The sequence below is a fragment of the Gadus morhua genome, chromosome 13 (assembly GCF_902167405.1).
Source record: "Gadus morhua chromosome 13, gadMor3.0, whole genome shotgun sequence".
NCBI classification, from domain to species: domain Eukaryota; kingdom Metazoa; phylum Chordata; class Actinopteri; order Gadiformes; family Gadidae; genus Gadus; species Gadus morhua.
This window is the reverse complement of record NC_044060.1, coordinates 23,218,604-23,246,044: the sequence shown is the minus strand read 5'-3', so window position 1 is coordinate 23,246,044 and position 27,441 is coordinate 23,218,604. Positions and strand designations below refer to the sequence as shown.

General features: G+C 46.0%; 1 protein-coding gene, 2 long non-coding RNA genes and 3 other non-coding genes across 6 annotated transcripts; 3 read left to right on the top strand and 3 right to left on the bottom strand.

The window, feature by feature from the left end:
- Positions 1 to 2,238: 2,238 nt before the first annotated feature.
- LOC115557914 (5S ribosomal RNA) lies at positions 2,239 to 2,357 on the top strand. Its single transcript, XR_003979292.1, has one exon. It is a non-coding gene; the product is annotated as a 5S ribosomal RNA (ribosomal RNA).
- An 898-nt stretch (positions 2,358 to 3,255) lies between these two features.
- On the top strand, positions 3,256 to 3,374 carry LOC115557891 (5S ribosomal RNA). The gene has a single exon (XR_003979273.1). It is a non-coding gene; the product is annotated as a 5S ribosomal RNA (ribosomal RNA).
- Positions 3,375 to 8,860: 5,486 nt separating this feature from the next.
- On the bottom strand, positions 8,861 to 11,593 carry LOC115556910 (uncharacterized). The gene is made up of 3 exons (XR_003979141.1): positions 10,615 to 11,593; positions 9,660 to 10,465; positions 8,861 to 9,298 (listed from the first exon to the last, which is right to left on the bottom strand). It is a non-coding gene; the product is annotated as an uncharacterized LOC115556910 (long non-coding RNA).
- A 2,965-nt stretch (positions 11,594 to 14,558) lies between these two features.
- LOC115556909 (uncharacterized) lies at positions 14,559 to 17,751 on the bottom strand. Its single transcript, XR_003979140.1, has 3 exons — positions 17,436 to 17,751; positions 16,034 to 16,167; positions 14,559 to 14,660 (listed from the first exon to the last, which is right to left on the bottom strand). It is a non-coding gene; the product is annotated as an uncharacterized LOC115556909 (long non-coding RNA).
- Positions 17,752 to 18,590: 839 nt separating this feature from the next.
- LOC115556905 (transcription initiation factor TFIID subunit 4-like) lies at positions 18,591 to 23,835 on the bottom strand. Its single transcript, XM_030374321.1, has 2 exons — positions 23,499 to 23,835; positions 18,591 to 20,122 (listed from the first exon to the last, which is right to left on the bottom strand). Exons 1-2 carry the CDS (start codon positions 23,790 to 23,792, stop codon positions 19,634 to 19,636), a joined length of 783 nt encoding a protein of 260 aa, XP_030230181.1. The 5' UTR covers positions 23,793 to 23,835; the 3' UTR covers positions 18,591 to 19,633.
- On the top strand, positions 21,139 to 21,258 carry LOC115557902 (5S ribosomal RNA). The gene has a single exon (XR_003979281.1). It is a non-coding gene; the product is annotated as a 5S ribosomal RNA (ribosomal RNA).
- Positions 23,836 to 27,441: the final 3,606 nt, after the last annotated feature.

Genomic DNA, 27,441 nt, shown 5'->3' with positions numbered 1-27,441 from the left:
AAAATTTTTTATTATTATTATTATTATAGCATGCTGCAGCTGCCTCAATTTCTCCACATCGTATGCGTTCGGAGAGTGCATCTGCCAACTCGAGGCAACTGTTGTCGATTGTGCTATCATTGCCATCCACCCATTGCAGAAAGGTTGGCCACAATATTTTCCAAAGTGAATCAAAGGTAAGTTTGTGTGCACAGGCTACACGGTTCCATCCCTTTCCCTTCATGATGTTTTCAGCTGTGTTCTTTCTGAACACACCACTTTCCTCAAGAATGTCCCTCAATCCAGAATCAGCAAGATGCTGTCCAATGACCTTTGAAAAGTTGTTCTGCACATGAAAGCCACCCAAGAGAATAATAATATCCTCACTCTTTTTGGTGGTGCCACTGAAGCATCTTTGCTTTGCAGTAGAGCTGCTCATCAAAGGTTATTATTGTGTACCTTTGGCCCAGTTTCGTAGTCATTTTGTGGCAGTTCTGTAACACTGTCCAAATTGTGTCATAGTCATGTGCTGGAGAATTGATGATAGGCATCATTCCAGCTACTGTTTTTGGGTGATCTGATTTTGACATAAGGTGGTTGAAGCCACTCCAAGATGGAACAACCTGATCATCTGTGTTCTGTAGTTTGCCATGGTAGTATCTGCTCTCAACACTGACTCATAGCTTATGCTGTGCCCAGCAGCATGAAGTAACTGCACTAAGTCCTTTGAGCGTGTAGCTTGGTGCAGCAACTCCAATTCCAATGTGTTTTGGTGTGGTCTTCGTCCACCAGAAGCTAGGAAAATAAAGTCTTGAGCAATGCTGAGGAGCTTTGTGTGACGGGATTGTTCATTCTCATTTTCTGAGTCATCATCATTTACGCAAAGGAGCCGTAAGATGATGTACAGACTGTCAGGCACAGTTTTTTCTGCATGATGCTGATCTATCCCTCCAATAACATCATGTCTTGGGGACTCCCTGATGTCTGCCTTGACCTTTACCGACACCCGATAGAGCCAACTCAGTATCTCAATGTCCTTGTCTGTTCCACAGCTAGCCATTGTCATCCCTTTAGCACCATCTTGTTTGTCATCCATTCATTTCTTCATGTTAAGAAGAGCAGTTCCAGCTGTCATTTCAGTAGATATCATGATGGAATCAGTTGGTTTTAATGATTTAACAAACATTGCTTTTCCCTGAAGGAACTTTTCAAGCTTTGTCTTGAAACGCTGACCTTTGTATATTCCTGGTTCCAAATCAAAGTCTCCCAGAAATGTACAGTATCTTTCCCAAACACTTTTCAACAAGTATATTTAACCTCTGGCAATTCCTGCTATTAGCTCATATGCCACATTGTGTAAGCAAATGGAATATGCTGCTCCCTGCTAGCAGCGTCACTACACTGTCCACATGTTTCACCAATAGAGTTTGGAGAGAGGTTGTCAGTGTCTGTATGTTGCTTAAATTCTCCAAAACAGTGGGCGCTAAAGATCAACGCATGGCAGGCCATTGCAGCCAATGAGCTCGAGTTGAAAAAGAATAATGCTTACAGGAGGTAACATGGAAGAAAGAGGAAGCACTTTGGGGGAAAGATCCGCTTTTACCACTTTTAAGAATATAGTGTTAAAATGGGCAAAAAAACCTTTTTCTAAGCTGACAACCTGGCTAGAACACATGGTTAGGGGTTAAACATTAATACTGGATAGGTTGTATGCTTGTAACAAAATGTGTCAGACAAAGTTTTAATATCAGTTTTGGCCCCCTGACTAGGGTCGGGCCAGGTTAGTACTTGGATGGCTGACCGCCTGGGAATACCAGGTGCTGTAAGCATTATTCTTTTTCAACTCGAGCTCATTGGCTGCAATGGCCTACCGTGCGCTGATCTTTAGCGCCCACTGTTTTGGAGAATTTAAGCAACATACAGACTCTGACGACGTCTCCTCAAACTCTATTTGTGAAACATGTGGACAGTGTAGTGACGCTGCTAGCAGGGAGCAGCAGAGAGCTGACGGCGGTCCACCTTAGTCCATCCCAGGTTTTGCAACGCTACGTTTCTTCAAAAGATCATGCAACCGATGACGCCCAAGCAGTGTAATGCATTGCGTTCAAATATGTAACTCTGAGTCTGGAATAACGTATTCATTCATTCATTATGGATCTAATCATTGTTTCTGTACAAGTCCCGTCTCTGGCCACGGCAGCGCTCTCACTCCTTACGTCCTCCTCCTGTATAAAAGCTAATATGGTCAAGTCTGTAAATTATTACGGCCATACCACCTTAGGCACGCCTGATCTCATCTGATCTCGGAAGCTAAGCAGGGTCGGGCCTGGTTAGTACTTGGATGGGTGACCGCCTGGGAATACCAGGTGCTGTAAGCATTATACTTTTTCAACTCGAGCTCATTGGATGCAATGGCCTACCATGCGCTGATCTTTAGCGCCCCCTGTTTTGGAGAATTTAAGCAACAAACAGACTCTGACGACGTCTCCTCAAACTCTATTTGTGAAACATGTGGACAGTGTAGTGACGTAGCAGAGAGCTGCAATGACGGCGGTCCACCTTAGTCCATCCCAGGTTTTGCAACGCTACGTTTCTTCAAAAGATCACGCAAACGATGACGCCCAAGCAGTGTAATGCATTGCGTTCAAATATGTAACTCTGAGTCTGGAATAACGTATTCATTAGAGCTGTCAAGCGACTAAAATATTTAATCGTGATTAATCACAATAAAGTCATAGTTAACTCTAATTAATCGCGATTAATCGCAAATTATTTTTCTATGCTAAATATCCCTTGATTTTTTTGTCCCATAATTCTTCTCATTTTAATTCTCTTATCAACATGGTGAAGTGCATCGGCTTGCCTTGTGCAAATGATTTTTTATTGATAACAACATTGGCATATACACTGATCAAAACAGGACGATACAAAAAAAGAGCCTATAGTGCAATTAAACGACTGCTTTGAAACAAATGTCATTTGAACATAGCAGTCAGGCTACTGCTTCTTTGTTTTGAGCCAAAAAAAAAAAAAAAGTTTTTTTTTTTTATTTTTATAAAATAATTGCGTTAATCGCGCGATAATTTTTTTTAACGCCGTTAAATTTGGGTTGCGTTAACGCCGTTAATAACGCGTTTAACTGACAGCTCTAGTATTCATTCATTCATTATGGATCTAATCATTGTTTCTGTACAAGTCCCGTCTCTGGCCACGGCAGCGCTCTCACTCCTTACGTCCTCCTCCTGTATAAAAGCTAATATGGTCAAGTCTGTAATTGCTTACGGCCTTACCACCTCAGGCACGCCCGATCTCGTCTGATCTCGGAAGCTAAGCAGGGTCGGGCCTGGTTAGTACATGGATGGGTGACCGCCTGGGAATACCAGGTGCTGTAAGCATTATACTTTTTCAACTCAAGCTCATTGGATGCAATGGCCTACCGTGCGCTGAACTTTAGCGCCCACTGTTTTGGAGAATTTAAGCAACATACAGACTCTGACGACGTCTCCTCAAACTCTATTTGTGAAACATGTGGACAGTGTAGTGACGTAGCAGAGAGCTGCAATGACGGCGGTCCACCTTAGTCCATCCCAGGTTTTGCAACGCTACGTTTCTTCAAAAGATCACGCAAACGATGACGCCCAAGCAGTGTAATGCATTGCGTTCAAATATGTAACTCTGAGTCTGGAATAACGTATTCATTCATTCATTATGGATCTAATCATTGTTTCTGTACAAGTCCCGTCTCCTTCATCACATCCATTATCAACCATCTGTATACTTTCTTCACACTCATTTCTCCCATTTTAATCTTTTTCGCATTCTCCATCACATATAGCTCAGGCATACTTGTCTCTCCCTTCACCACACATTCACTTTGTATGATCCTGGCCTACTCTAAGGGTATACTGGTTTTAATCTTTTCATATATTTTATTTATTTTCTCTCTATTATCCATCCCCTCCAGGTCACATACCTGATCATATATGCAATTATTTAGAATCCTGGGATGACTTCATAAATGATGTCCTTTATTTGTCTAATCCCTCCTTCTATGAATTTGGGCTCAAATAATGTTTTGCCATTGTGTTTAATTATTTCGTTTAAAAACAGGGGCAGTTTTACCAACGGTTGTATCCTCTCACATTCATATTGCATCTTAGGTAAGAATTTCCTCCAGGCTTCAAAGACCTCCCTATAAAATTCTGGTATGGTTATCGTCATTGACTGTTTTAGGCCCATGTACCACACATACTGTCCTATGCCACCCACATCATTCATATATTTCTCCATAAAATCCTTCCACCCATATTTATATCCTCCCACAATATATTTCTTCACCGTTTTAATCCTTAATGCTGTCTTTTTTGTTTCTATATCTAATAAATTCAGCCCTCCTTCACACCTTTTTCCCACCAGTGTCCCATGTGCAATCTTAACTCCCTTCCCCTCCCATATAAAATCACACACAATTTTGTTAAGGTCGTTCTTAACCCATATTGGCATTTCTAATACAGACAACACATACACATAGCCTGATAGTAGCAAACTATTAACCACTGTAACCTTTCCCTTTAACCTGAGCTTCCTTGCCTTCCACCTCCCACATACAGTTTTTATTTTGTTGATAACTCCTGTCCATGTTGTCTCAGTTGCCTCTTTAGTTTCAACACCTAAATATATTCCCAACACTTTAATATACCTATCCTGCACCCTTAAACCTACTCCCTCTCTCTCTATGTTACCTATATACATTATTTCTGATTTTTCTTTATTTATTCTAGCGCCCGACGCTCTCCCATATATCTCTGCCAATTCTAGCACCCTTTTCACACTGTTCCCATCCCTCACCGTTATTGTTGTGTCGTCTGCATATTGATTTATTGTATGTATGCTCCCAGATGGTAGTTGTATGCCCTGAACTCTTGCGTCGTTTTTAATTAGTAAGGCCAGGGGCTCTGCCGAAATGGCATAGAGCAACGCCGATAGGGGACATCCCTGCCTTATCGATCTCCCAAGACAAAATCTGTCAGTCAGCACTCCATTTACTTTGACACAGCTCCTTGCACCCTCGTACAACCTCCTGACCCACCCCACTAATCTCTCTCCAAATCCAAATCTCACCAGTAATCTAAATAAAAACTCATGCTCCACCCTATCAAATGCTTTATTCCAATCTATAGCTAACACTATTCCCCCTGCCCCGTCTCTCTTCATGAATTCTATTGTATCCCTAACTGTCGCTATTGTGTCAGCTATATCCCTACCTGGTATACTGTAACTTTGAGATGTTTTAATTATATCCCCTATCACTCGTTTTATTCTGTTAGCCAACAACTTGGCCAGAATTTTGTAATCTACATTTAGCAGACATAGGCCTATAATTCTGCAAGTCTAGTTTACTTCCTTTCTTCTTAAAAACTAAGGTAATCACACCTTCTACCATCCTACCCTACACTATCCCTGTTTTCTCAGTCTCCCTGAATACCTCTACTAAAATTGATGCCATCTGCTCCTTATATACTTTATAAAATTCAATCCCTATCCCATCACTCCCAGGACTCTTCCTGCTTTTCAGCCCCTCTATCGCCTCCATCACCTCCATCCTACTTATCTCTCTGTCACACCATTTACTATCGTCCACACTCAGCTTGCTTTCAACACTATCCAGTACCTCCACTATACGGTCCTCCTCTAATCCACCTCTCTGATATAACTCCCCATAAAACTCTTGCACCCTCTCCAGTATGGCCACATATGCCGCTTTTCCACTGCATGGTACCAGCTCGACACGACTCGACTCAGCTCGCCTTTTTTGCGTTTCCACCGCGAAAACATGGTATCTGGTACCTGAAGTGGCTGCTTTTTCTAGTACCGCCTCGCTCTAGGTTCCAAGCGGCTGAGCCGATGCTAAAAGGTGACGTCGGCAGACGGCCGGCCACGGATTGGCCAGAGAGTGTGACGAAGTCACGAGAGCGACATGGCAACCATGCTGGTAACAGCCATAGCAGCGCCGCAGCCAACATATTCCACTTCTTCAACATGCCAGCTAATAATACGAACACGAATACCATCGCATCGATGTTCTCCATTGTTGTTATGTGGGTTCTGTCCATGTGTGGGTTACGTAGGTGTTGTTTGCGTCGCGTACAAAAATACGTCACGGCCCTTTCGCGCAGCCGACCCCGCCCACGTCCCGGAGGTACTATTTGCGGTGGAAAAGGACCCGCGCTGCTACCGTGTCGAGTCGTGTCGAGTGGTGTCGTGTCGAGTCGAGCTACATGTGCGGTGGAAAAGCGGCAATAGTCTGCTACTACCTCCCCCTCCTTTTTCCTGATTTCGTGTATATATGTCCTGCTTTGTTTGCTTTTTTCTAGGCCCAGAAAATACGCTGTGCACCTTTCTCCCTCCAGCGCATATTTAGCTTTGCTCCGTAAAATTGCTCCTCTACATTTCTCTGCCTCATATCTCTGAAGTTCCATCTTTACCTCTATATAATTCTCCATGCTGTAACCTTCTTCATTCTCTGCTTTACTCAGCTCTACCCTCATTCTTTCCCTCAACTCCTTCTCTTTCTTCATCATTTTCACTTTTCTTTTCTTACTGTACCAAATGCTTATTGATTTAATCTTATTCTTCACTTTCTCCCATGTCTCCCCAATCTGAGTATCTGCCCTATTCTCTTCAACATATTCTTTAATTTTCTCATTCTCCATATCTAATAACTCCCTAATCTGTTGTTTATATTCATCCTCTTCAATATAACCTGCATTCAAAATCCACATCCCTCCCCCTATCTCCTCTCTCCCTACTTTAATTCTGAATCTCACCCCGTCGTGGTCACTTAGTGCATTTATTTCATGTCTTATTCTGTCTATATGTTTTATGTTCTCTCCCTGTGTTAAAACCAAATCTATCCTGCTTTATTTCAGTACACCATCCCTCATTTGTCTCCTGGTGAATTCCCTCCTCTCTGGATTCTCATTTCTCCACACATCTACTAAATTCTTGTCCTTCATCATGTCTAACAAGCTCTCCCTCGACTTTTCCCATCTGAACACTACACCTTGCCCTATATCTAACCTGCTACATTTAGTATTAAAATCCCCTACTATTATACATCTCCCAATCACTAGCCCTTTCAGCTCCTCTATTATAATTCTTTTATCTATTTCTATATTCGGAACATATATATTAATTAGTCTAAACAACACATTTTGATACTTAAACTCTATGACTATTATCCTCCCTGTCCTATCTTTATATATCTTTTTATCTCATCTACCCTATGTTTTTTTAATCATTATAGCCACCCCTCTTGCGTTCTTAGCCCCGTTATTATAATAAATCCCCCCCCCCCACACCTCCTTCACCTCTATAACTTTTACGTCATCCCAATTTGTCTCCTGTATGCATAGGATGTCACTTCTATACATATTTAAAAGTGACCTCAGTTGCCTCTGTCCCTTAAACCATTCACATTAACAGAAGTTACTGTGGTCATGAGAGCTAAAAGAAAGAAAATATTAAAACCAAAAACCAAAGCAAGACTCACATGCCAGACCGCGGTCCTTTACTTCTCACTCCCCGTGTCTTCTCCTCCTCTGCTTTCCTTTTGGCGGCCAGTTCTTTTGTCTTCTTCCCTCCTTTTCGTCCTCTGCCCTCCTGTCTTTGCTCCTCATCTATTTTTTCCACCGGTTGTTCTGCTCTCCCTCGTTCATCGTCTGTAGCCTCCGCCACATCATCGTCCTCCGCTTTTCCCCCCTGCTCCATCATCTGTTCGTCACCGTCCTTCTCAGCACTGTCGCCGCTGTCAGATCTATACCGCCATTCCAGTTCTTTTTCCGCTTCCTCGTTCTCACCTCCCGTCTCCTCTTCAGCTCCCCTTCCGTCATCGCTCTCTCCGTCTTTATCCTCCATCTGTTCTCCTCTCTCCTCCTCTCTCGCCGCTGCGTTCCGTTCCTCACACTCCCGCGCATTATGCCCTGTCTTCTGGCACCTGAAGCACTTGAAATCAGGGCACTCCCTGAAGATGTGTCCTGGCTTGATGCAGAGTCGGCACACCCGCACCTGCACCCGCACCCGTCGATCATGTATCACTCTAAAGTACTCCGCTCCTCTCAGTGTCTCAGCTCTATATCTAAATAATATCATATAATACATAGATATCTATATCAAATAATACATATTATCACGGCCAAAAGCTGTGTGCGCGTCCAGACGATATAATGAATCACAAAGGACTTCGTCGGGTTCTCCGACGTCTCTGGTTCTTCCACTTCCACATCAATCTGAAGTAGACGCGGTCGTTTGAGATTCATAATAACCTATCGTCTGGAGGCTCACACAGCTTTTGGCCGTGATAATATATATTATATATTATATGATATAGATATCTATGTATAATATGGGTTTCTAAGAGCCATTGCGATACATCCACCGTAAACAGAGCGCATGGTACCGTGGCTACAAGCTGCTCAGGGCCAGGTGATAATATATATTATATATTATATGATATAGATAGGCCTATGTATAATATGGGTTTCTACGAGCCATTGCGATACATCCACCGTAAACAGAGCGCATGGTACTGTCAGTGGCTACAAGCTGCTTAGGGCCACACCCCCACCCCCCTCCTTGACCTGCCTTGACACGCCCACCGTATACAGAGCGCATGGTACTGTGGCTACAAGCTGCTCAGGGCCACACCCCCACCCCCCTCCTTGACCTGCCTTGACACGCCCACCGAAACAGCGCGTTTGGGGGAAGCTCAATGTGCGACTGTTTCGGAGTGACTGTAACTCTGCACCACGGCTGAATTTCGGGGACATCTTTGAATACTGTGTTTGTGGCCCACTAATACCTATATTAAAGCATCCATAAATAGAATGGCATGGGATCTTTAACATAACCCCCTTCATTCTCTTACCTAAACATAACCTTTTTCACCCCATTCCTAACCTTAACCTTCCTTGTTTATGTTACGGCTCTTCCCACTACCCCAACCATTTAGTCTTATTCATTGTTTTATTTTATTTTATTATTATTATTTTTAAGCCAAAATTATTATGTTAATATATTTGCTTGTGCCCGTGCCATCCACTCTCCCATGTGCCGCTGTGCGGCACATGGTTGAGTGCCTCATACTCAACCTAACCTTGCCAGAGCCTAGCCATATCATTCTAACTTTATGCTTGATTTATTTACATGCTTTTTTTCTTTTGTAGTACCTTTAAAGTGCCTTGGTCTACTCCCCTTCCTGGTAGCTTTCCACTCTCCGGCCCCTCCTCCTTGCTACATCCTGGTCCCGGATTTATGGAGCCTACCCATTGGACAAACAACAAACCATCACCAATGTTCAATCAACTGATTCATATCACCTGCTCTTACATACCCTATGTATGTTCTTTCTTTTTCCTTGTCTTTTATCCTCTGATGAAGCCGTATAGGTGAAACGTTAGGAACACATTCTTTCTGTATCTCTTTATCTATGCAAAAGAAATTATTTAGGTAAATTGTTTTCTTTGCTGTATGCGGAAATTTGGTACTTATTCTTTTATTCTTTTACATTTTTTACTTTGAGGTTTTTTTTCACCTTTGTTGGTGTGCAACCTCTTTTTTAGCTCATATTTCTGGATCCAATAAATATCTATTTTTCTAACTGCTTTTGGATTTTTACTTACCCAAACCTGCCAACGACGTCGAGTGGGGTTGTTTTACCCTCTCCTTTTTTCCTGGTGGTCTATTGGGCGGTGAGTACCCCAACATCTGCGTGATCAGTTCAAGAGTTTTTTCTAAGGTGTTTATACACGAAAGACTTTGGGAAGCTAACACGGAGAAAAAACGAATACTCACTCCTGCCTTCCTCGCTCTGTTCTCAACCTAGAGGAGAGTGTGGTCGTCTGTGTGTGTGTTTTTTGGACGTGGGTCTGTGTATACACATATATACACCTATATGTATGTGTGTACGCTGAAGACCGACCAAATATTTCCACCAACCGGTCTACTCCACCTGCCCTTCTTCCCTTGAACTATTCTTTAATTGCCTATTTGGAATTACCACCAGCCCATAACCACCAGTCAACCAACAAACATTTTTGTTTCCTGACCTGCTCCAGCTAAAACAACCCATCAACCTATTGGACCTACATCATCTTACCAACCTTTTACCATTGATCTATGTCTAGTTATTCTATATTCTGACTCCCATGTTACATCTGTTTTAGTTTATCTTTTTATCTATCTTTTTTTCAAAGCAAATTTCAGTTTAACCTTATTTTAGTTTATTTTGCATTTTTCTCTTTTTTTCTTCTGTTTTCCCCCTACTCTCCTTTTTCTTATACTCCAACCCCCTCCCTCGTTGTCTTATTCTTCTTAGTAATTAGTCTGGGCCCCCCCTTCAATATGGCAAACTCTTTCAAAAATAGGTTTAGCCTATTGGGTACCTATAACACAGTGCCACAGAAGCCTCCACCTTCCAAGGTTAATCCTGTTGGGACAGACACATTAAACAATTCAGAATTTGTACTCAGTAAAACTTATTTTAAACTTTTACAATCAATCCACCATACTGAAATTCTGTCAGAAGCCCTTAGAACAGGGGTCCCCCCATTGGGGATAGCCAGAAAGGTAGCCTACCTCACAGCCTTCATCAAACCGGCGGCACCGGACGAGATTGTCTTATCTGAAATTAAGAATAATACCATTGAATGGTTGAACAACAACTTAACGACTTTAACAAAGCACTATAATAGAATTCAAAAGGATTCACCCTTGACCATGAGCACATTTAGTGAAGAGGCCCTTGAGAGAGCTCTTAGATGGGCCCGCCAAAGATACGGCAGAGGCCTGACTCCCTCATCCATCATTACACTTCGCTCATTATTAAACAGTCCTACCATTGATCCATTAGCACCTGCTGCTCCGTTGCTCATCTCGGACCACACAGCCTTCCCACCACTTCCTACACGACCCCCAACAGCTTAATTTCCCTTTAAACACCGCAATACACTCATCCTACCTTCCAGGCCTTTACCTATTCCTTCTCTTCTCTCCCTCCCACCATTTTCTCTTGGTTTGATCCGACACTTTCCTCCTACTTCTAAGACTGTACCAGCCCCTCAGCCACCATGGAGAGGCTACCCTCCTCTACCACAACGCCTCCCGGTGGTCAGACCACGTCCACCTCCGGTCACCTTGCCAACACAGACCAACCCAACTGACACCATTTCTTTAACTTCTGTAAACCACATCCCAGTGACCCTCTCTAAGCCTTCTACACCAGGTCCTGAACCCTCATAACATCCCTTACCTCTTCAACCCCAGACCCAATCGTCTCTCCCGCAGGAGAAACCAGACCCAGGGTCGGCTTCACCCTTTGAGCCTTCCTCTGGTGTCGTTCCCGATGCTTCCTCCTCTGACGAAGGAGATGACTTTGCCAGTTACTAAGCAAATTAGTACTGACCATTGTAAAACAGAAAAACAACCCAGCCTGCGTACCTTCTCTGCCGAGATTCACCCTTGTCCTCTTTCACCTCCTTTGGTCCCTCCGGCAGATGGTGTACCTACCATGACAGGGGAAGAACCTAACATCTTATCGTCCCACCAGGCTCCATCTTTTCTTCCCTTTCTTCCTCCCCCTCCTCTCTCTCTCTCCCCCATTGCGCCTCCCCTCTCCATCTGAGTCATCGTTCGATGACCAATCCGGGTCCCCTTCTCGCAACGAGCCCCGCGTACATTCTTACACTAACCATAAGGCCTCCGTTTGGTCCCTTCCCATTAGACAATCCATTATTATTATGGGTGATTCAAATATCGCCCGTATACCCAAATTTAAACTTAGCGGTATCCAGGCGGACAGCTATCCAGGAGCTACACTTAGACACCTTACGGCTATCCTGCTCAAGCTTACATCTCCCAGACTAGATACAAAACTGATCCTGTTCTCTATAGGTATTAACAACTGCCTTAGAGAACAGACGGCACTCACCATTACTAAAGACATGCGCCGATTGATCAGGGTCGCTAGAGAGAGGTTCCCACAGGCCCGTATTGTTGTCCCACTGCTGACCGTTTCTATGAGGTTATCTACCGGCCAACATCGCTGCGTTAAGGCTTTCAATACCTTTGTGAGAGAAGGCATAGAATATGTGGACTCTCGCTCTGGCTACCTTAACCAGTTATCTTTACTTAAATTTTAAACCACGCATGACAATATTCACTGGACTCCGGAGACTGGGAGACTGATGATGAAGGACTGGTTGACTCAACTGGATTTATAGTTGGGTCACCAGTCGCATTGTCGTTCCCTCCGGTCTCCCTTTCCAATGTTACTAATCTCTCTGCCTTTCAATTGTCCCCATTAGAACTCGAAATCCTTGAACGTGGCCTTACCTTCATTCCAACACCGTCACTTCCTGACCGCGACCTATTGAGGCGAGACATACACACTTACCACCGACGCCTAAAAATCTAGGATTATTTTGAATTTAATACAGATTATCCCTACTTACCGTTTACCAGAGGTGGGGGTAAGTCACTCATGTGCAAGTCACAAGCAAGTCTCAAGTCATAACCTTCAAGTCTCAAGCAAGTCCCAAGTCACTGTGGTGAGAATCAAGCAAGTCACAAGTCAAGTCATTGCTCAGGTCAAGCAAGTCACAAGTCAAGTCATACAAAAATCTGATCATCTAACCCAGTTTCCACATTTAAAAATCGGTAGAGTGAGTGGTTTATATGTTGAGTTTATTTCAACATTAACAATAAAAAATGTCTTAACATTAACAATAACTCAAACTATTCAAAACATTCCAAAACCATTATGTGAATAGGCCCAAAACTGAAGGCAGCTCTGTCCATCACAAATGTCCAGGTAGTGGTTCAACTGAATTTGGGGACTGGAACTTGAACCCTCTTCATTTTTTTGCGGTATGCTGAGAACAGCCCAGTCTGACGCTCTGGCTCTGACGGTGTAATTTTACTTGAAAATTACTTGAAATCATTATTATACCCCACTTGCAGCCACTGAGTTAGAAGTAGCCTACTGACATGAAAATCGTACTGCACTCCCCCTCCCCCGCTCCCCGCGAGTGACCACTTCGTGCACGTACTCAAAGCTCGTGACCCAGAGCAAGCTTCTGTTTGTTGTTATCCTGCGGTAGCTACTGGAGCTAGCTAACTAGCTAATCAACATTTGGACCTAGCACTAGAAGACAACCCTAAACTCCCAACCTAGCTAGCCTGGCTCACTCTCGCGCATCTGTGTTTGCGTGATTGCGCGTCCATGTTCTTGGAATGGGTGGAGTCAGAGTCAGCGTTGAACGAGAGGGGGTAGGACCATTTGAGTTGTGTATTTTTAAAATCGGCTGGCGTATCGCAAATCCCATATCCAACATTTAATCTAACTTTAAAAAAGTCATTTCGAGTCATCTGTCTCAAGTCTAAGTCAAGTCTCAAGTCATGAAGACCAAGTCAAAGTCAAGTCGAGTCTTTTATCAGTGTTAGTCAAGCAAGTCTCAAGTCCTCAAATTTGCGACTCGAGTCTGACTCGAGTCAAGTCATGTGACTCAAGTCCCCCATGTCTGCCGTTTACCATACCGTCCATGTGGGAGCCAGCCTTGGAGTCCGTCTCGTCACCTTTACGTGACCTTATTGACCACGACCTCCGGTCCTTTCGCGACCTCCGACCCCGATGACATAAAGGGGAGGGCAACATCAACATCCGGCAACAGCAGGCTCTCAAAAACATAAAAATCCCGACAGGAGATTATTATCAAACCGGCAGATAAAGGTGGCCAAATAGTACTACAAGATCGTACCAATTATGTTTTGGAGGCGATGCGCCAACTTCACGACACTACCTATTATCGCCCTCTCACTCAGCCGATGTTCTTGGAAACACAAACAATAGTCAGAACTCTTATTGACCAAATGAAAAGGCTACGTCTTATAATATCAAGACAAGCTAACTACCTTTATGGCCCGGATCTTCCTCGCGCTAGACTATTTTATCTTCTTCCAAAGATTCAAAAGGCTGCAGAGAGCTGGACTGTCCCACATCTGGTCCCTCCGGGTCGTCCTATTGTTAGCGACTGTGGTTCTGAGTCCTATCGCCTGGCAGAGTTTATAGATTACTATATAAATCCCCTGTCCCATTCACATTCGAGTTACGTCAAAGACACGTATACATTTGTAAATAAATTGAAACATTTAAAGGTCCCTGAGAACACGTTCATCTTTTCTATAGACGTTGATTCTCTCTACACTAACATTGACACCCTTCTTGGTCTAGAGGCTGTTAAAAAAGCATTAGAAGCATCACCCGACTCATCTCGCCCTGATTATTTTATTTTACAGTTTCTACAACTTACCCTTACCCGAAATGACTTCCTGTTTGGCAAATCTTTTTTTCTTCAGATATGCGGTTGCGCTATGGGCAGAAAATATTCACCAGCCTATGCAGATATCTATTTGGCTGACTGGGAAGAATCAGCGTCTCTCAAGTGCCCGTCACGCCCGCTTCCTATACTATCGTTATCTCGATGACATTTTGGTCTATGGGACAAGTCGGAAACTGAGTTTAATCACTTTATTCACATCCTTAATTCACACCACCCCCGGCATTGCTCTTAAACACACCCTTCCTCTCCAGCAGGTCCCCTTCTTGGACACCATAGTCTTCTTTTCTGAAATTATAGATGGTTACAAAACATTAGGCACTAAAGTATATTTTAGGGTTAGGGGTTAGGGACATCTCCGCTCTCCTCCGGACGTCTCTTCAGTCTCTTCAGTCTCCCGGCACGACACCCGGCTTTGGGTTTGCCCAGACTACTCCTCATCGCGACGTCTCCGCTACCCCCCCCGCCGTCGCCACCACCACCCCCCTTGGCTCGGCCCACGCCAGACTCGCACTCGAGTTTCCTGCCGACGGCGTCATCCCGGTCACGCCCACCCGGAGGCCCACGCGTCACGTCAACACCGCACACAAGGAAATAGAGTGGTCCCTCCGAGCCAGGGAGCGACACATCATCATCGGTGACTCTAACCTTTCCAGATTCCCCCCGTTCCAACACCCCAGTCTACAGGTAGATAGCTTCCCCGGTGCCACCTTCGCCCACGCCGCTTCCATTCTGGCCAAGACTACCGTCACCCCCGACGTGCATAAAGTCGTTTTAGCCTTCGGCCTCAATGACAGGTCTCATCCGGCCGCGCAAACAGGCATTCGTAACCTAGTAAAGACTCTCAAAATGGCACGTGCGGCCTACACAGGGAGCAAGAGAATCTCCGCCGACTCAACGACTATATCGAGTCCCGGTGCGAATCAGTCCCCGCCCTGGCTAGGAACTCCTTTGTTGTTGACCGGGACGGAGTCCACTGGTCTCGGCATACGGCTAGCCTCATCCTGGACCACTGGGTTGAGGCTTTAAACTGACCGCTCCCGATAACAGACTGATAACACGCAACGGGGGAGCAAGTCCGTCATCAACCTCTCTAAGTCTTTTGTTCTCACTGCGGCTCAGTTCCTGGTCCTAGACAGGGGCCTCTCGTTTATATCCCCTCGGCTGGAACACATTCCACATGTGCTCTTGATCAGGTCCGCTCGGACCTTCAAGAGTACCATCGGAAACTCAAAATTGCGGCTTATTTTGAAAACCACCCACCCTACGTCCGGCCCCCCTTTACACCTAAATCCACGTGGGCTCCGCCCACCCGTAAACTCCCTCCTGGTGTCGCGCATTTGGTGGACTCGGACCTCGCTTTTCTTCGCGACTCGTTCCGCCTCCACCCGGCTCGTGACAACCTCGAGCCTGAGGAAGCTGAGGCTCTCCGCGAACTACGCAATAACCGCGACATCATCGTTAAGCCCGCCGACAAGGGCAGTGCTGTGGTTCTTATGGACCGTGAACAGTACCTTTGGGAGGGCTACCGGCAGCTTAACGATAGTACTTACTACGCTAAACTCGACCGCCCCATTTACGTCGATACCGTGCCCCTAGTTTCAACCATCATCAACACCTTATGGCGTAAAAAATATATAACACGCGTACAACGCAATTACCTCATTGGGGACGCCGAGCCCAGGCCCAGGCTCTTCTATATGTTGCCCAAAATCCACAAGGACCCTGCGGCCTGGAGTAGGCCATCCGAGATTCCTCCGGGACGTCCCATAGTCTCGGATTGCAGTAGTGAGACCTATAATACGGCAGAATATTTGGATCACTACTTGTACCCCCTCTCTATCAGGCACGCCAGTTATGTGAAGGACACATACGATTTCGTCCAAAAGGTCAGAGACACACACGTCCCCTCGCACTCCATCTTGTTCACGATGGACGTGGACAGTCTCTACACAAATATCGATATTGCCGGTGGCATGCGCGCCGTACAACATGCCTTTACACTCTACCCTGATGTCACACGGCCGGACGCGGAGCTCCTGAGTCTCCTAGAAATCAACTTAACGCGCAACGATTTCCTTTTCAACGGCGAATTTTTTTCTCCAGGTTAAGGGCACGGCCATGGGGAAAAAGTTCGCCCCCTCATACGCCAACTTATTTATGGCGCAGTGGGAGGCCTCAGCGCTCGCTGTCTGTCCCAAATGACCCCTCTGCTACTTGCGCTACTTGGACGACATATGGGGAGTGTGGCCCCACTCGCAAGCGGATTTCGATCAATTTCTATCCATACTCAATACACACGATCCGTCGATCACATTAAAGTCATGCACGAGCACGTCGTCTGTGGACTTTCTGGACACCACCACATTCAAAGGCCCCGACTTCGCCGAAAAGCTCAGGTTAAACGTTAAGGTTTACTTCAAACCGACGGACACACACGCCCTGCTACACGGCTCGAGTTTTCACCCCAGGCACACATACGCCGGCCTCCTGAAATCACAGCTCCTGAGTTTCTCCAGGATATGCTCGAACCAATCAGACTTCATGGCCGCAGTCAAAATACTGTTTACCGCCCTCGCCGCCAGGGGATACTCGCGCTGCGCTCGTCGCTCCTCCCTCAAGACCTTCAAGGTTACCAGACCGCCCGTCGTGGGCCCGCGTCTACCTTTGATTATCACCCATTCATTGTCCTCCACGCTACTGACCCGGCAGGTCAGAACGCATTTCAAACGGCTGCAAGACGAAACCGCGATATTGCCTTCTCATGGCATTATCGCGGCCTACAGAAGAAACAGAAATCTGAAAGACTTTTTAGTCAGAGCTAAGTTAAGCCCGCTGACCCAACCTAGGTCCACTAGGTTAACAGATTTCTACCTTTTCCGTCCCTGGGCTCGCAACCCAAGCAACGGTGACGTCTTTGCTACACAAAAACATTCTGGGCCGGCCACCCGCAACTGCAGTTGTCGTACCTGTGATATGCAGTACGTGGGCGGGACCGGGAACACTCTCCTGACCAGATTCACACAACACAGATATAATGTGAGACGCAATAAAGCTACTCACCTCCCTTTGGTGAACCACTTCATACTGCATGGCTGGCCTGCCCTCACGAGTACTGTTCTCGAGGCCAACCAACTGGTCTGTCGCCCAGCGCCGCAGAGTGGAGGCGATTTGGATCGCCAGACTGGGTTCCCTGCAACCTGTGGGTTTGAATGTGGGGGTGGGTCGGGGATCTCGGGGTTTATTCTGATGATGGCCCGTGCACCCGCCGTTGCCGCCTTCGGCGGCACCGGCTTTAATTTTGACCTAACCCTAACCCTAATTGGTTTTAAGCTATTTTCTCGGCCTAGGAAGGGGCTAGAAACATAATTCTTGCAGATTCAGGGTCGGACCGAGCCCAGCAAAAAAAGGTATCAAAAAAAAAGAAAAAAAAAGGAAAGAAATTTGATCGGTTTTAAGTTATTTTCTCGGCCTAGGAAGGGGCTAGAAATATAATTCCTGCAGATTCAGGGTCAAACCGAGCCCAGCAAAAAAGAACAAAATTACAAGTAAAACAAAATCTCCAAAGTGCTGCACAGGACCACCACCAAACTACTCGAACTGGCCTAAAACGTGCTCCCAGACATTTTCTGTGGGAACTTTTTTGGACTCCATACTTTCTTTGACTCCACACAAAAAAAATTGAAAATGCGATTTTCTATACCAAAACAAGCCACCAGGTGGCCAAAATTTTGCACAAACGTCGGCCTCATAAAATCCTACCACCCAACCCTAACCATGATCCCACGCCCCTCCCCCTGCTCCCGTGAGGTCAATTTTAAAAGTCGTCCAATGTTAAAACTTGTGGCTCCAAATTGCTCCAAATTTCTAGGGGATGAAGAGGGGACCAAGGGCTACCACTGGCACTATTCAGAATTCCCACGCCCCTCTGTAAAAAAAAAACGCTTCACTTTGAACTTTTAAAATCGAAATTGCAGTACCCAAAAAAAACGCCAGGGGCGCCACATTTTTTTAAAGCAAGTCCGCTGGGCCTAGACCTATCCGAGGGTAGTCGCCGAATTCCCACGCCCCTCTGTATGCTCGAGTATAACGTATTCATTCATTCATTATGGATCTAATCATTGTTTCTGTAAAAGTCCCGTCTCTGGCCACGGCAGCGCTCTCACTCCTTACGTCCTCCTCCTGTATAAAAGCTAATATGGTCAAGTCTATAATTGCTTACGGCCATACCACCTTAGGCACGCCCGATCTCGTCTGATCCCGTTCAGGTGTGCAACCAGGAAGTGGATGAGCAGAGAGAGAGCAGGTGGAGAGAGCTGGTGGACTTTTTTTGTTTGTGTTTGATTGAAAGTGAGTGAGTGTGTTTTACTTTTTGTGTTAGGTTTATTCCCCAGCAGCTTGCTGTTCGGGGGAACGTCTTTTTTGTTTGTTTGTGTGCTGAATGAGTGACGTAATGGAGAGGAGAGAGCGAGTAGAGAGGAGTAGGACGGATCTCATGGAAACTGACAGCGGACTGGCTAGCACAACGGCACAGAATATGGACAACGGCATGGAGCAGATATCGCCCGAGAATACCGACCATGGAAAGACCACGACGACGAGCAGGATTATGGACAACGGCAAGACGCAGCAACAGACGAAGAACGCCGACAGTGGAGTGGAAACGACAACGAGAGGGATCATGGACGATGACACGAAGGCTTTGTATCAAGGTGGGACTCAATCTTTTGAGAAGAGGCTGACGGTTGCTGTGGAGATTATTGGGGAAGAAGGTGTATCAATGATGGAACTGCTAAAAGAAATAAAGAAGATGTGTGGGGTGGTAATTGGCTGTCGGATTAAAGCACAGAAGAAGTATGAAATTATGATGGAAAATGTGGACGGAAAGGACAAATTGCTGGATGGGTTGAAGATAAAGGACAATTTAGTGTTTGTGAAGGTGATGATAAATAATGAGCTGGTTGTTTCCTTTTTGAACCTGCCGACATATGTACCTGATGAGGTGATATTGGTGAAGCTGCACGAGTGGGGAGTGAAGGCTGTCTCCCCAATAAAGAGAAGGATGTGGCCTGGCACGGAAATAGCAGACGGAACAAGGTTCCTAAGGGTACGGTTCACAGAGACGGTGAGATCACTGCCGTATTCAACCAAATTTGAAACACTGGAGGGCACAGAGTATTTTAGAGTAATTCATGACCGACAGGTCAGAGTATGCCGGATGTGCATACAACCAGGGCACATTTTGAGAGACTGCCCACAATTCACGTGTCACGGATGTCAGACGCAGGGGCACTACGTGCGGGAATGCCCGCGCGTGGCGTGAGAGGAGGAGACCGAGCGGATGAGAACCAGGAGGGGCGGCAGGATGGTGGAGCGACGGCAGTGGCAGTGGTGCTGGCAGAGGAGGCTGCGGAGGTGTCGGCAGTGGTGGACGCGGATGCAGCGGCGGAGGCGTTGGCGGTGGCGGAGGCGGCGGCGTTGGCGGCGGCGGCAGCAGCAGCAGAGATGGAGCCACTCTGCTGCACTGTGGACGACGTCGTCCTGCCGGAGGATCCACCAGCCGGGGGAGCGATCGGGCTGGGAGTGGGTGGAGGTACCTCTGGGGACCTGGTGCCGAAAATGGCCCATGACAGCACCCTGGTGGGCGGAGGAGGTCCGGGAGGAGATGGAGGGTTCGGCCCAGGAGCCATGTTCAAGGGGTGGGTGATCGAGGAGGCCCCGGAGAAGGAGCGGGACCAAGTGGGGAGGAGCTGGATGGAGGAAATGGACGTTGAGGCGGTGTCCGAGGCGGACGAACCCATGGACAGAAGGGAAAGAAAGGCAGAGCTGCTGGTGAAAAGGAAAGCCAAGAAGGAAAAAACAGTAGTTAGAAAAAAGAAAGAGGTGAGGACACGCACGTCTCACTCGCTGCCATCGGCCATCACGTGATTTCCTTCCTGTGTTATTTGAAAGTTTTATGAATGGATGCAGTTTATTTCAGTGATGGAAGACGGGAAACGTGTTCTTTTATTTTTTATTTTAGGGAAGTTACCTCAGTTGTCTTTTCTCTGTATAATTAATATGTTTGTATATAAAATATGAATATTTTTGATTATAAAAAGAAAAAAAAAAAGGCACGCTCAATCTCGGAAGCTAAGCAGGGTCGGGCCTGGTTAGTACTTGGATGGGAGACCTCCTCGGAAGGCCAGGTTGCTGTAAGTAGTGACGGGAAATTGTAAAAAAATTGGAAACATTAAAAAGATTAAAAAAAAAAAAAGGCACGCCTGATCTCGGAAGCTAAGCAGGGTCGGGCCTGGTTAGTACTTGGATGGGTGACCGCCTGGGAATACCAGGTGCTGTAAGCATTATACTTTTTCAACTCGAGCTGATTGGATGCAATGGCCTATCGTGCGCTGATCTTTAGCGCCCACTGTTTTGGAGAATTTAAGCAACATACAGACTCTGACGACATCTCCTCAAACTCTATTTGTGAAACATGTGGACAGTGTAGTGACGTAGCAGAGAGCTGCAATGACGGCGGTCCACCTTAGTCCATCCCAGGTTTTGCAACGCTACGTTTCTTCAAAAGATCACGCAAACGATGACGCCCAAGCAGTGTAATGCATTGCGTTCAAATATGTAACTCTGAGTCTGGAATAACGTATTCATTCATTCATTATGGATCTAATCATTGTTTCTGTACAAGTCCCGTCTCTGGCCACGGCAGCGCTCTCACTCCTTACGTCCTCCTCCTGTATAAAAGCTAATATGGTCAAGTCTATAATTAGCTTACGGCCATACCACCTTAGGCACGCCCGATCTCGTCTGATCTCGGAAGCTAAGCAGGGTCGGGCCTGGTTAGTACTTGGATGGGTGACCGCCTGGGAAGTACCAGGTGCTGTAAGCATTATACTTTTTCAACTCGGAGCTCATTGGATGCAATGGCCTACCGTGCCCTGATCTTTAGCGCCCACTGTTTTGGAGAATTTAAGCAACATACAGACTCTGACGACGTCTCCTCAAACTCTATTTGTGAAACATGTGGACAGTGTAGTGACGTAGCAGAGAGCTGCAATGACGGCGGTCCACCTTAGTCCATCCCAGGTTTTGCAACGCTACGTTTCTTCAAAAGATCACGCAAACGATGACGCCCAAGCAGTGTAATGCATTGCGTTCAAATATGTAACTCTGAGTCTGGAATAACGTATTCATTCATTCATTATGGATCTAATCATTGTTTCTGTACAAGTTCCCGTCTCTGGCCACGGCAGCGCTCTCACTCCTTACGTCCTCCTCCTGTATAAAAGCTAATATGGTCAAGTCTATAATTGCTTACGGCCATACCACTTTAGGCACGCCCGATCTCGTCTGATCTCGGTCAGGTGTGCGAGCAGGAAGCAGGAAGTGAGCAGAGAGCAGGCGAGTGTTTGTAGCTACCTTTATGCTTGTTTAAGTGCTTTATTTTTTGATTTTTCTTGATACATCTCCCCCAAACAGTACCTCACTGTTTGGGGGGAACATAGTTCTCCCATTGTTTTGTGGAAGGATTATTATGCAGACGGACATAATGGGAACGGATCATGGAAACGGGAAAGGCTCGGATGAAGTAGACTGCGGAAAGATAGACCAGAGGGGAGGAGAGGCTGGTGATAAAGAGATTAGATACGACAAAGAACTGACCGTGAGTGTGGAACTGATCGGGGAAGATCCAGTAACGGTGATGGAGTTTATGAGAGTGACGAGAGAGGTGTGCGGGGAGTTGATGGCGTGCCGTAAAACTGGTTTGAAAAGGTACGAATTGACAATGGGACATCTCAGCGGGAAGAATAAACTAATGGACGGTTTCAAAAGAAGAGGGGTTAAGGCCTATTTAGGGTCGTTTTAGACGCAGAGACGTAAGCACGTAATTTACACAAGGGACTTGTTTTAGACAAGTTTTGATTCACGGTTCCCGTAAGGTTCCTTAAGGATTGCGCGTGTTGCAAGGGGATTCTCCGCCAGAAGAGTAGGGGGAGCAACGAACGAATCTGTGGGCGTGGAAGTGGAAATCGCTGGCTTGTTTATATTTATAATCATAGCCTCGGAAACGTATTCTCAGCAGGGGGTGCTGGAAAAAAAAACTCAGCCTGGACTAGACTCGCAACATTGATAAAAAAGATATATAGCAGCGCAGCTCAATTACACCAGTGCATGCGCGCACAGTCGAAAATCGATCGTTGTGTTCACACCATGGTTCACATCCAGCTGCTCACAGAACAAGTTTAGCGCGCCACCGCTCCCCTCACACTTTTTCATATAACTTTTTTTCAGCACTAGGTCATATGAGCATTAAATAAATGCTGCGTCTCAAAATGCCTTGGACAGCAGCGACGATGACCCGCTTTGTCACGGGCCGAAACAGTGCGGAGCGACCACAGCCAGAGCGAACACAGCGGGGCAGAGGAGTGTCAGGAATAGTCTTTTGTGTACACATCAGTACGGCCTATTTGCACTACTGTTTAGTGGCAATGCAGTGTTTTATTCTATGCCTTTTAATTTTCGTATATTATTTCAATGAATACAATTTATTTATTTATAAAAACAAGATCTGGTCTTCAAATCTTTTTTCCAAACATAGGTCGGGTTTGTGTTTATATTCGGACCAATACGGTACAGCGGGCGCTCACATGACGTTAAGCATTTCCTGGTGCATAATGTGACGCTTCAGAACCCAAAATCCCGTTTCTCCCCGTTGACACAACACATAACCGGCGTTTTCAGAAATCTCCACTTTGGCCGGAGTTTTTAGAAATAATCGTTTTCTGTGATAAGACAGGGCCTCAGACAGGGGGTGCGGCAGTTCTCCTTCTTCAAAATTCTTCATTCGCTTCTGTCACGGCCTTTTAAAAATGGCGCTATTATGCTGTAAAACCGGAAATGTGAGACTCCTGAAAGGATGTGGTTGGCTGGCCAATCAGTCTTTGCGAGCTGCGTAGGGCCGTAGTGTTTTAGTCGCATAGTCAGGAATTTGGGCCGACGCACTTAAGCACGTAAGGGGGGATATTTTACCGCGCAAGGGGGGGTTATGTATCTTACGTGCTTACGCGTTACGTCTAAAACAGAGCATATATCGGCCTTTAGTAGGCCTATAGTTGCAAAGGAGCTTACCAGTGACGAAACGGTGGTGTCGTTCTTGGAGCTTCCGGCGTACACCACGGACAAGGATGTTATTCTGAAGCTACAGGGGTGGGGGGTCTCTGCTGCCTCACCGATCAAAAGGAGAATGTGGCCTGGCACTAACATTGCAGACGGGACCAGGTTTCTGAAGGTGAAGTTTAATGACTTGGTTAGGTCGTTGCCGTATTCGACGCAGTTCAGCACAGCTACGGGTCCCCAGTACTTCCGGGTGATCCACGACAGGCAGGAGAAGGTATGCAGGATGTGTATCCAACCGGGGCACATTCTGAGGGACTGTCCGGAGTTTAAATGCCACAGGTGCCATGGACAGGGGCACTACGCAAGAGAGTGTGGCACAGACGCGGAACAGAGGCGACAAGGAGGAGGAGGCGGGAGACGGACGTCGGCGAGGAGGAGGAGCGACCGGAAGGAGAAGGTGGTAGCGGAGCTGAGGCGACTGAAGCGGAAGGAAGTGGCGTGGGAGTCGGCGGGGAAGGAGAGCAGGAGGACGAGGAGCAGGAAGGAATGGTAGAGGACGTGAGCGCAGCGGAAGAGACAACGGAGACGGGAGGAGAGATGGAAAGGGAGGAGAACGGCTGCAGCGCAGACAGTGCGGTGAGGGGGACGGACGAGCGAGAGGAGCGGAGCAGCGCGGGTGAGGGAGCGAAAGGAGGGGAGAAGAACGTGGGAAAGAGTGGAATGACTGTGGTGGGACAGGGAGGAGGAAGGTCGGTGGCAAGCGGGATTAAGTTTGGGTCGAGGGCTTCTGATATTACAGAAAGTAGGAAGTGGGTGGCTTCGGATATATCAGACAGTGGGGAGGAAAACATGGAGGTGGTGGGTGGAAATAGGAAAAGACCATCGGGGAGGAAGGAGAGAGAAGATAAGGGGAAAAAAAGTGCAAATTAATAATATAACGTGTGGAATCTCTTCTCATTTATACTTTTAATGATCAGGATAACTTCTTTTAACGCTAATGGGCTAAGGGACAGGAACAGGAGGCAGCAAACCTTGATGGTGTGTGAGGCAGACATAATATGTTTACAAGAGACACATTGGGATGAGGAGGTTATGAGGGTGGTTGAGAGAGAATGGATGGGGGACATGTATGTGAATAATGGTGGTGTTAAATCAAGAGGGGTAGCAATTTTAGTGAAAAGGGGAGTGGTTGAGAAAGTGACGAAGTGTGTGGATGATGGTGATGGGAGGGTGATAGGAATTACTTTTGAGTACTTGGGTAAAATATGTCGATTGTTGAATGTGTATGCGCCGAATGAGGTGAAGGAGAGGAGTTTTTTTTTTTGAGGGATTGGGGGGAATGTGTGTGGAAAACTGTTTGGGGGTGGGTGACTTTAACGTGTGGTGTGGGAGGTTGGATGCGTCTGCAAGTATGTGTTTCAGGAATGACGTGTCAAGAGGTGTGTTGGAGGAGGTTATGAGAGACAATGGTTTAATAGATGTGTGGAGGGAAAGGAATCCAGAGGGGAGGGTTTTTTCAAGGAGGCAAGTGGTGAGAGGAGTTTTAAAACAGAGTAGGATAGATTTAGTCTTGAGTACAAACGGCATTGCAGGTAGGATAGGGAGAATTGAGTATAAGGTTACTGCGCTCAGTGATCACATGGTGTTACTGTCCGTCCACACCAGAAGCGAATTGAGCGACCAAATCGCCGGAAGTCATTCACTTTCTATGGGCAAGAGCGACCAAAGCGACCAACGCTACCAGCGGCCAAAGTTGAGCGACCAGAGCGTCAAAAAGAAGTTGAAAACTTTTTAACTTTATGCAAATGACTATTATTCGCTTCAGCGGCCAAACACTGACAGCCAATCGGAATGTAGACGCTCTTCGCTTGCGTGGATCCCAGGGAACATCGGCGGACACTTTGGTTCCTACCTACCTTTATTCACTAACTGAAAAAAATATCGGCTGAAGTATTAATCGGACTGGGCACCCGGTGTTGTACGAACCCACCCCTTTTCAGTTCAGAGATCGAAACGCCGTAGTGGTTTGGATATCAAGTGATGATAAGCGGGAGTATTTATAGGCTACATCTAGAACGTTCGTATTTAAGCGGGAATCATTTTAATTTGCTCTCCATGCCACCAATCTAACCAACCAATCGCGTATAGCATGCTTTAAACAAAACCAAAAAAGTTTTTGAAATCGTCACATAAACAAACTAATCGACAAGACGAGGGATAAATGACAAGGGATATATCTAGTCTAGATAGATTGAAAGCCTAGTCAAGTCTTTATTAATACCAAAAGACACAAATCGTCGGGAATCCATTTAGGTGGTTCGGCCCACACAGGACAGTAGCCTACAAGACCACACAGAACAAGTCTGACTGGACATACACACAATACATCACATTAAAACTAGACACGCGTTGATAGATAGATAGACAGAAAAGCCTAGATAGATCGATATGTTCCATTATTTGCCTTGCGGAGCCAACCAGTCCTATGCGCGTATGCAAATTAGCCATGTGCGCGAATGTCTATTTGTTTTGAATGCGACGAATGAGTGCAGATCATGATTTGCAGATCCAGATCAGTGAAACATATTTTAAGTACTACAGCACGCAGGGTTTTTTGTTCTCGGTTGTAATTAGCCTACATTTTAGGATTTTTTTTGTATTGGGGGGAATCACTGTCCTACTTGTTGTCGAAGCACTTTATCGAACAAGCAAAACCGTCTCGGCAATATGGCCAAGGTGTATGGGAGAGTTCACTATTTGATATGGCGGTCTGTAGGGCCTACTAAACGCATACGGCTCCTTTAAATGCGTCTGCATAATTGAATTGTACGTCATGAGCGACTTGAGCGACCAAAGCGAACAGAAAAATTCGCAGCGAAACTTTGTGAGTGGACGTACAGTTAGGGTTTAATTTAGGTCAGGGGTTTGAGAGGAGAGGGGGAGGCGTGTGGTGTATGAATGGTGAGTTGCTGAGAGAAGAAAAGTACAAAAGGAAAGTGAGAGAATGTATATTGAGGAGGAAGAATGAGAGAATGTATGAGGAGGACATTGGGAGGTGGTGGGAGAGTTTCAAAGGAGAGATAAAGGAATTGAGTATGGGTTATATTAGAGGCAGGAATATGACACAGAGAGAGAGAGAGAGGAGGTTAAAGGGAGATTTAGCTAGAGAGGCAAAGAGAGCGGATGAGGTGGTAGGCTATGATTTGGGGAAGTATATTAGAATTAAGGATGAACTGAAGGAGATAGAACAGAGGAGGTGTATGGGTGCAATAGTCAGAAGCAGGGCCAGATATGTGATTGAGGGAGAGAAATGTACAGGATTCTTTTTAGGATTAGAAAAGACGAAGCAGAAGAAGAATTATTTAGAAAAGGTGGAAGGAAAGGAAGGGGAGATGATTACTGATTTTGTAGGGATAGCTGAAAGAGTAGAAGATTTTTATAGGGATTTATTTAGGAAAGAAGAAGTGGATGAGGAGAGTATGAGGCAGGTGTTGGATAGTGTGAAAGCCAGGTTGAGCGATGATGATAGGGAGATGTGTGAGACAGGAATAGGGACGGGTGAAATAAATGAAGCGATAGGAGGGTAAGGGAGAAATAAGAGTCCAGGGATAGATGGGTTAATTGGTGAATTTTTTGTTGAGTTTAGGGAGGAGTTAGTGCCAGTGCGGGAGAGGTTATTTAGATGGATAGAGGAGAAGGGCGAGATGCCGCTGAGCATGTCGACAGGGTTAGCAACGGTGATACACAAGAAAGGGAGTAGGGTTAAGCTACAGAATTATAGGCCACTTAGTATGTTGAATGGTGACTATAAAGTTTTAGCAAGGGTGTTAGCCAACAGGGTCAAATAGGGAAGGTGGTGGGAAGCATATAGTATACCAGGTAGGGACATAGCAGACACAATTAGCAGTATTAGGGACACAATAGAATATATGAAGAGAGATAAAGGGGGGATAGC

Coding starts and splice junctions, on each gene's coding strand:
- LOC115556905 (XM_030374321.1), bottom strand. CDS start 23,792: ATGTGCCCCGGTTGGATACACATCCTGCATACCTTCTCCTGCCTGTCG. Junction 20,123..23,498: donor ACACCACCGTTTCGTCACTG/GTAAGCTCCTTT, acceptor TCCTCCATCCAG/CTCCTCCCCACTTGGTCCCG.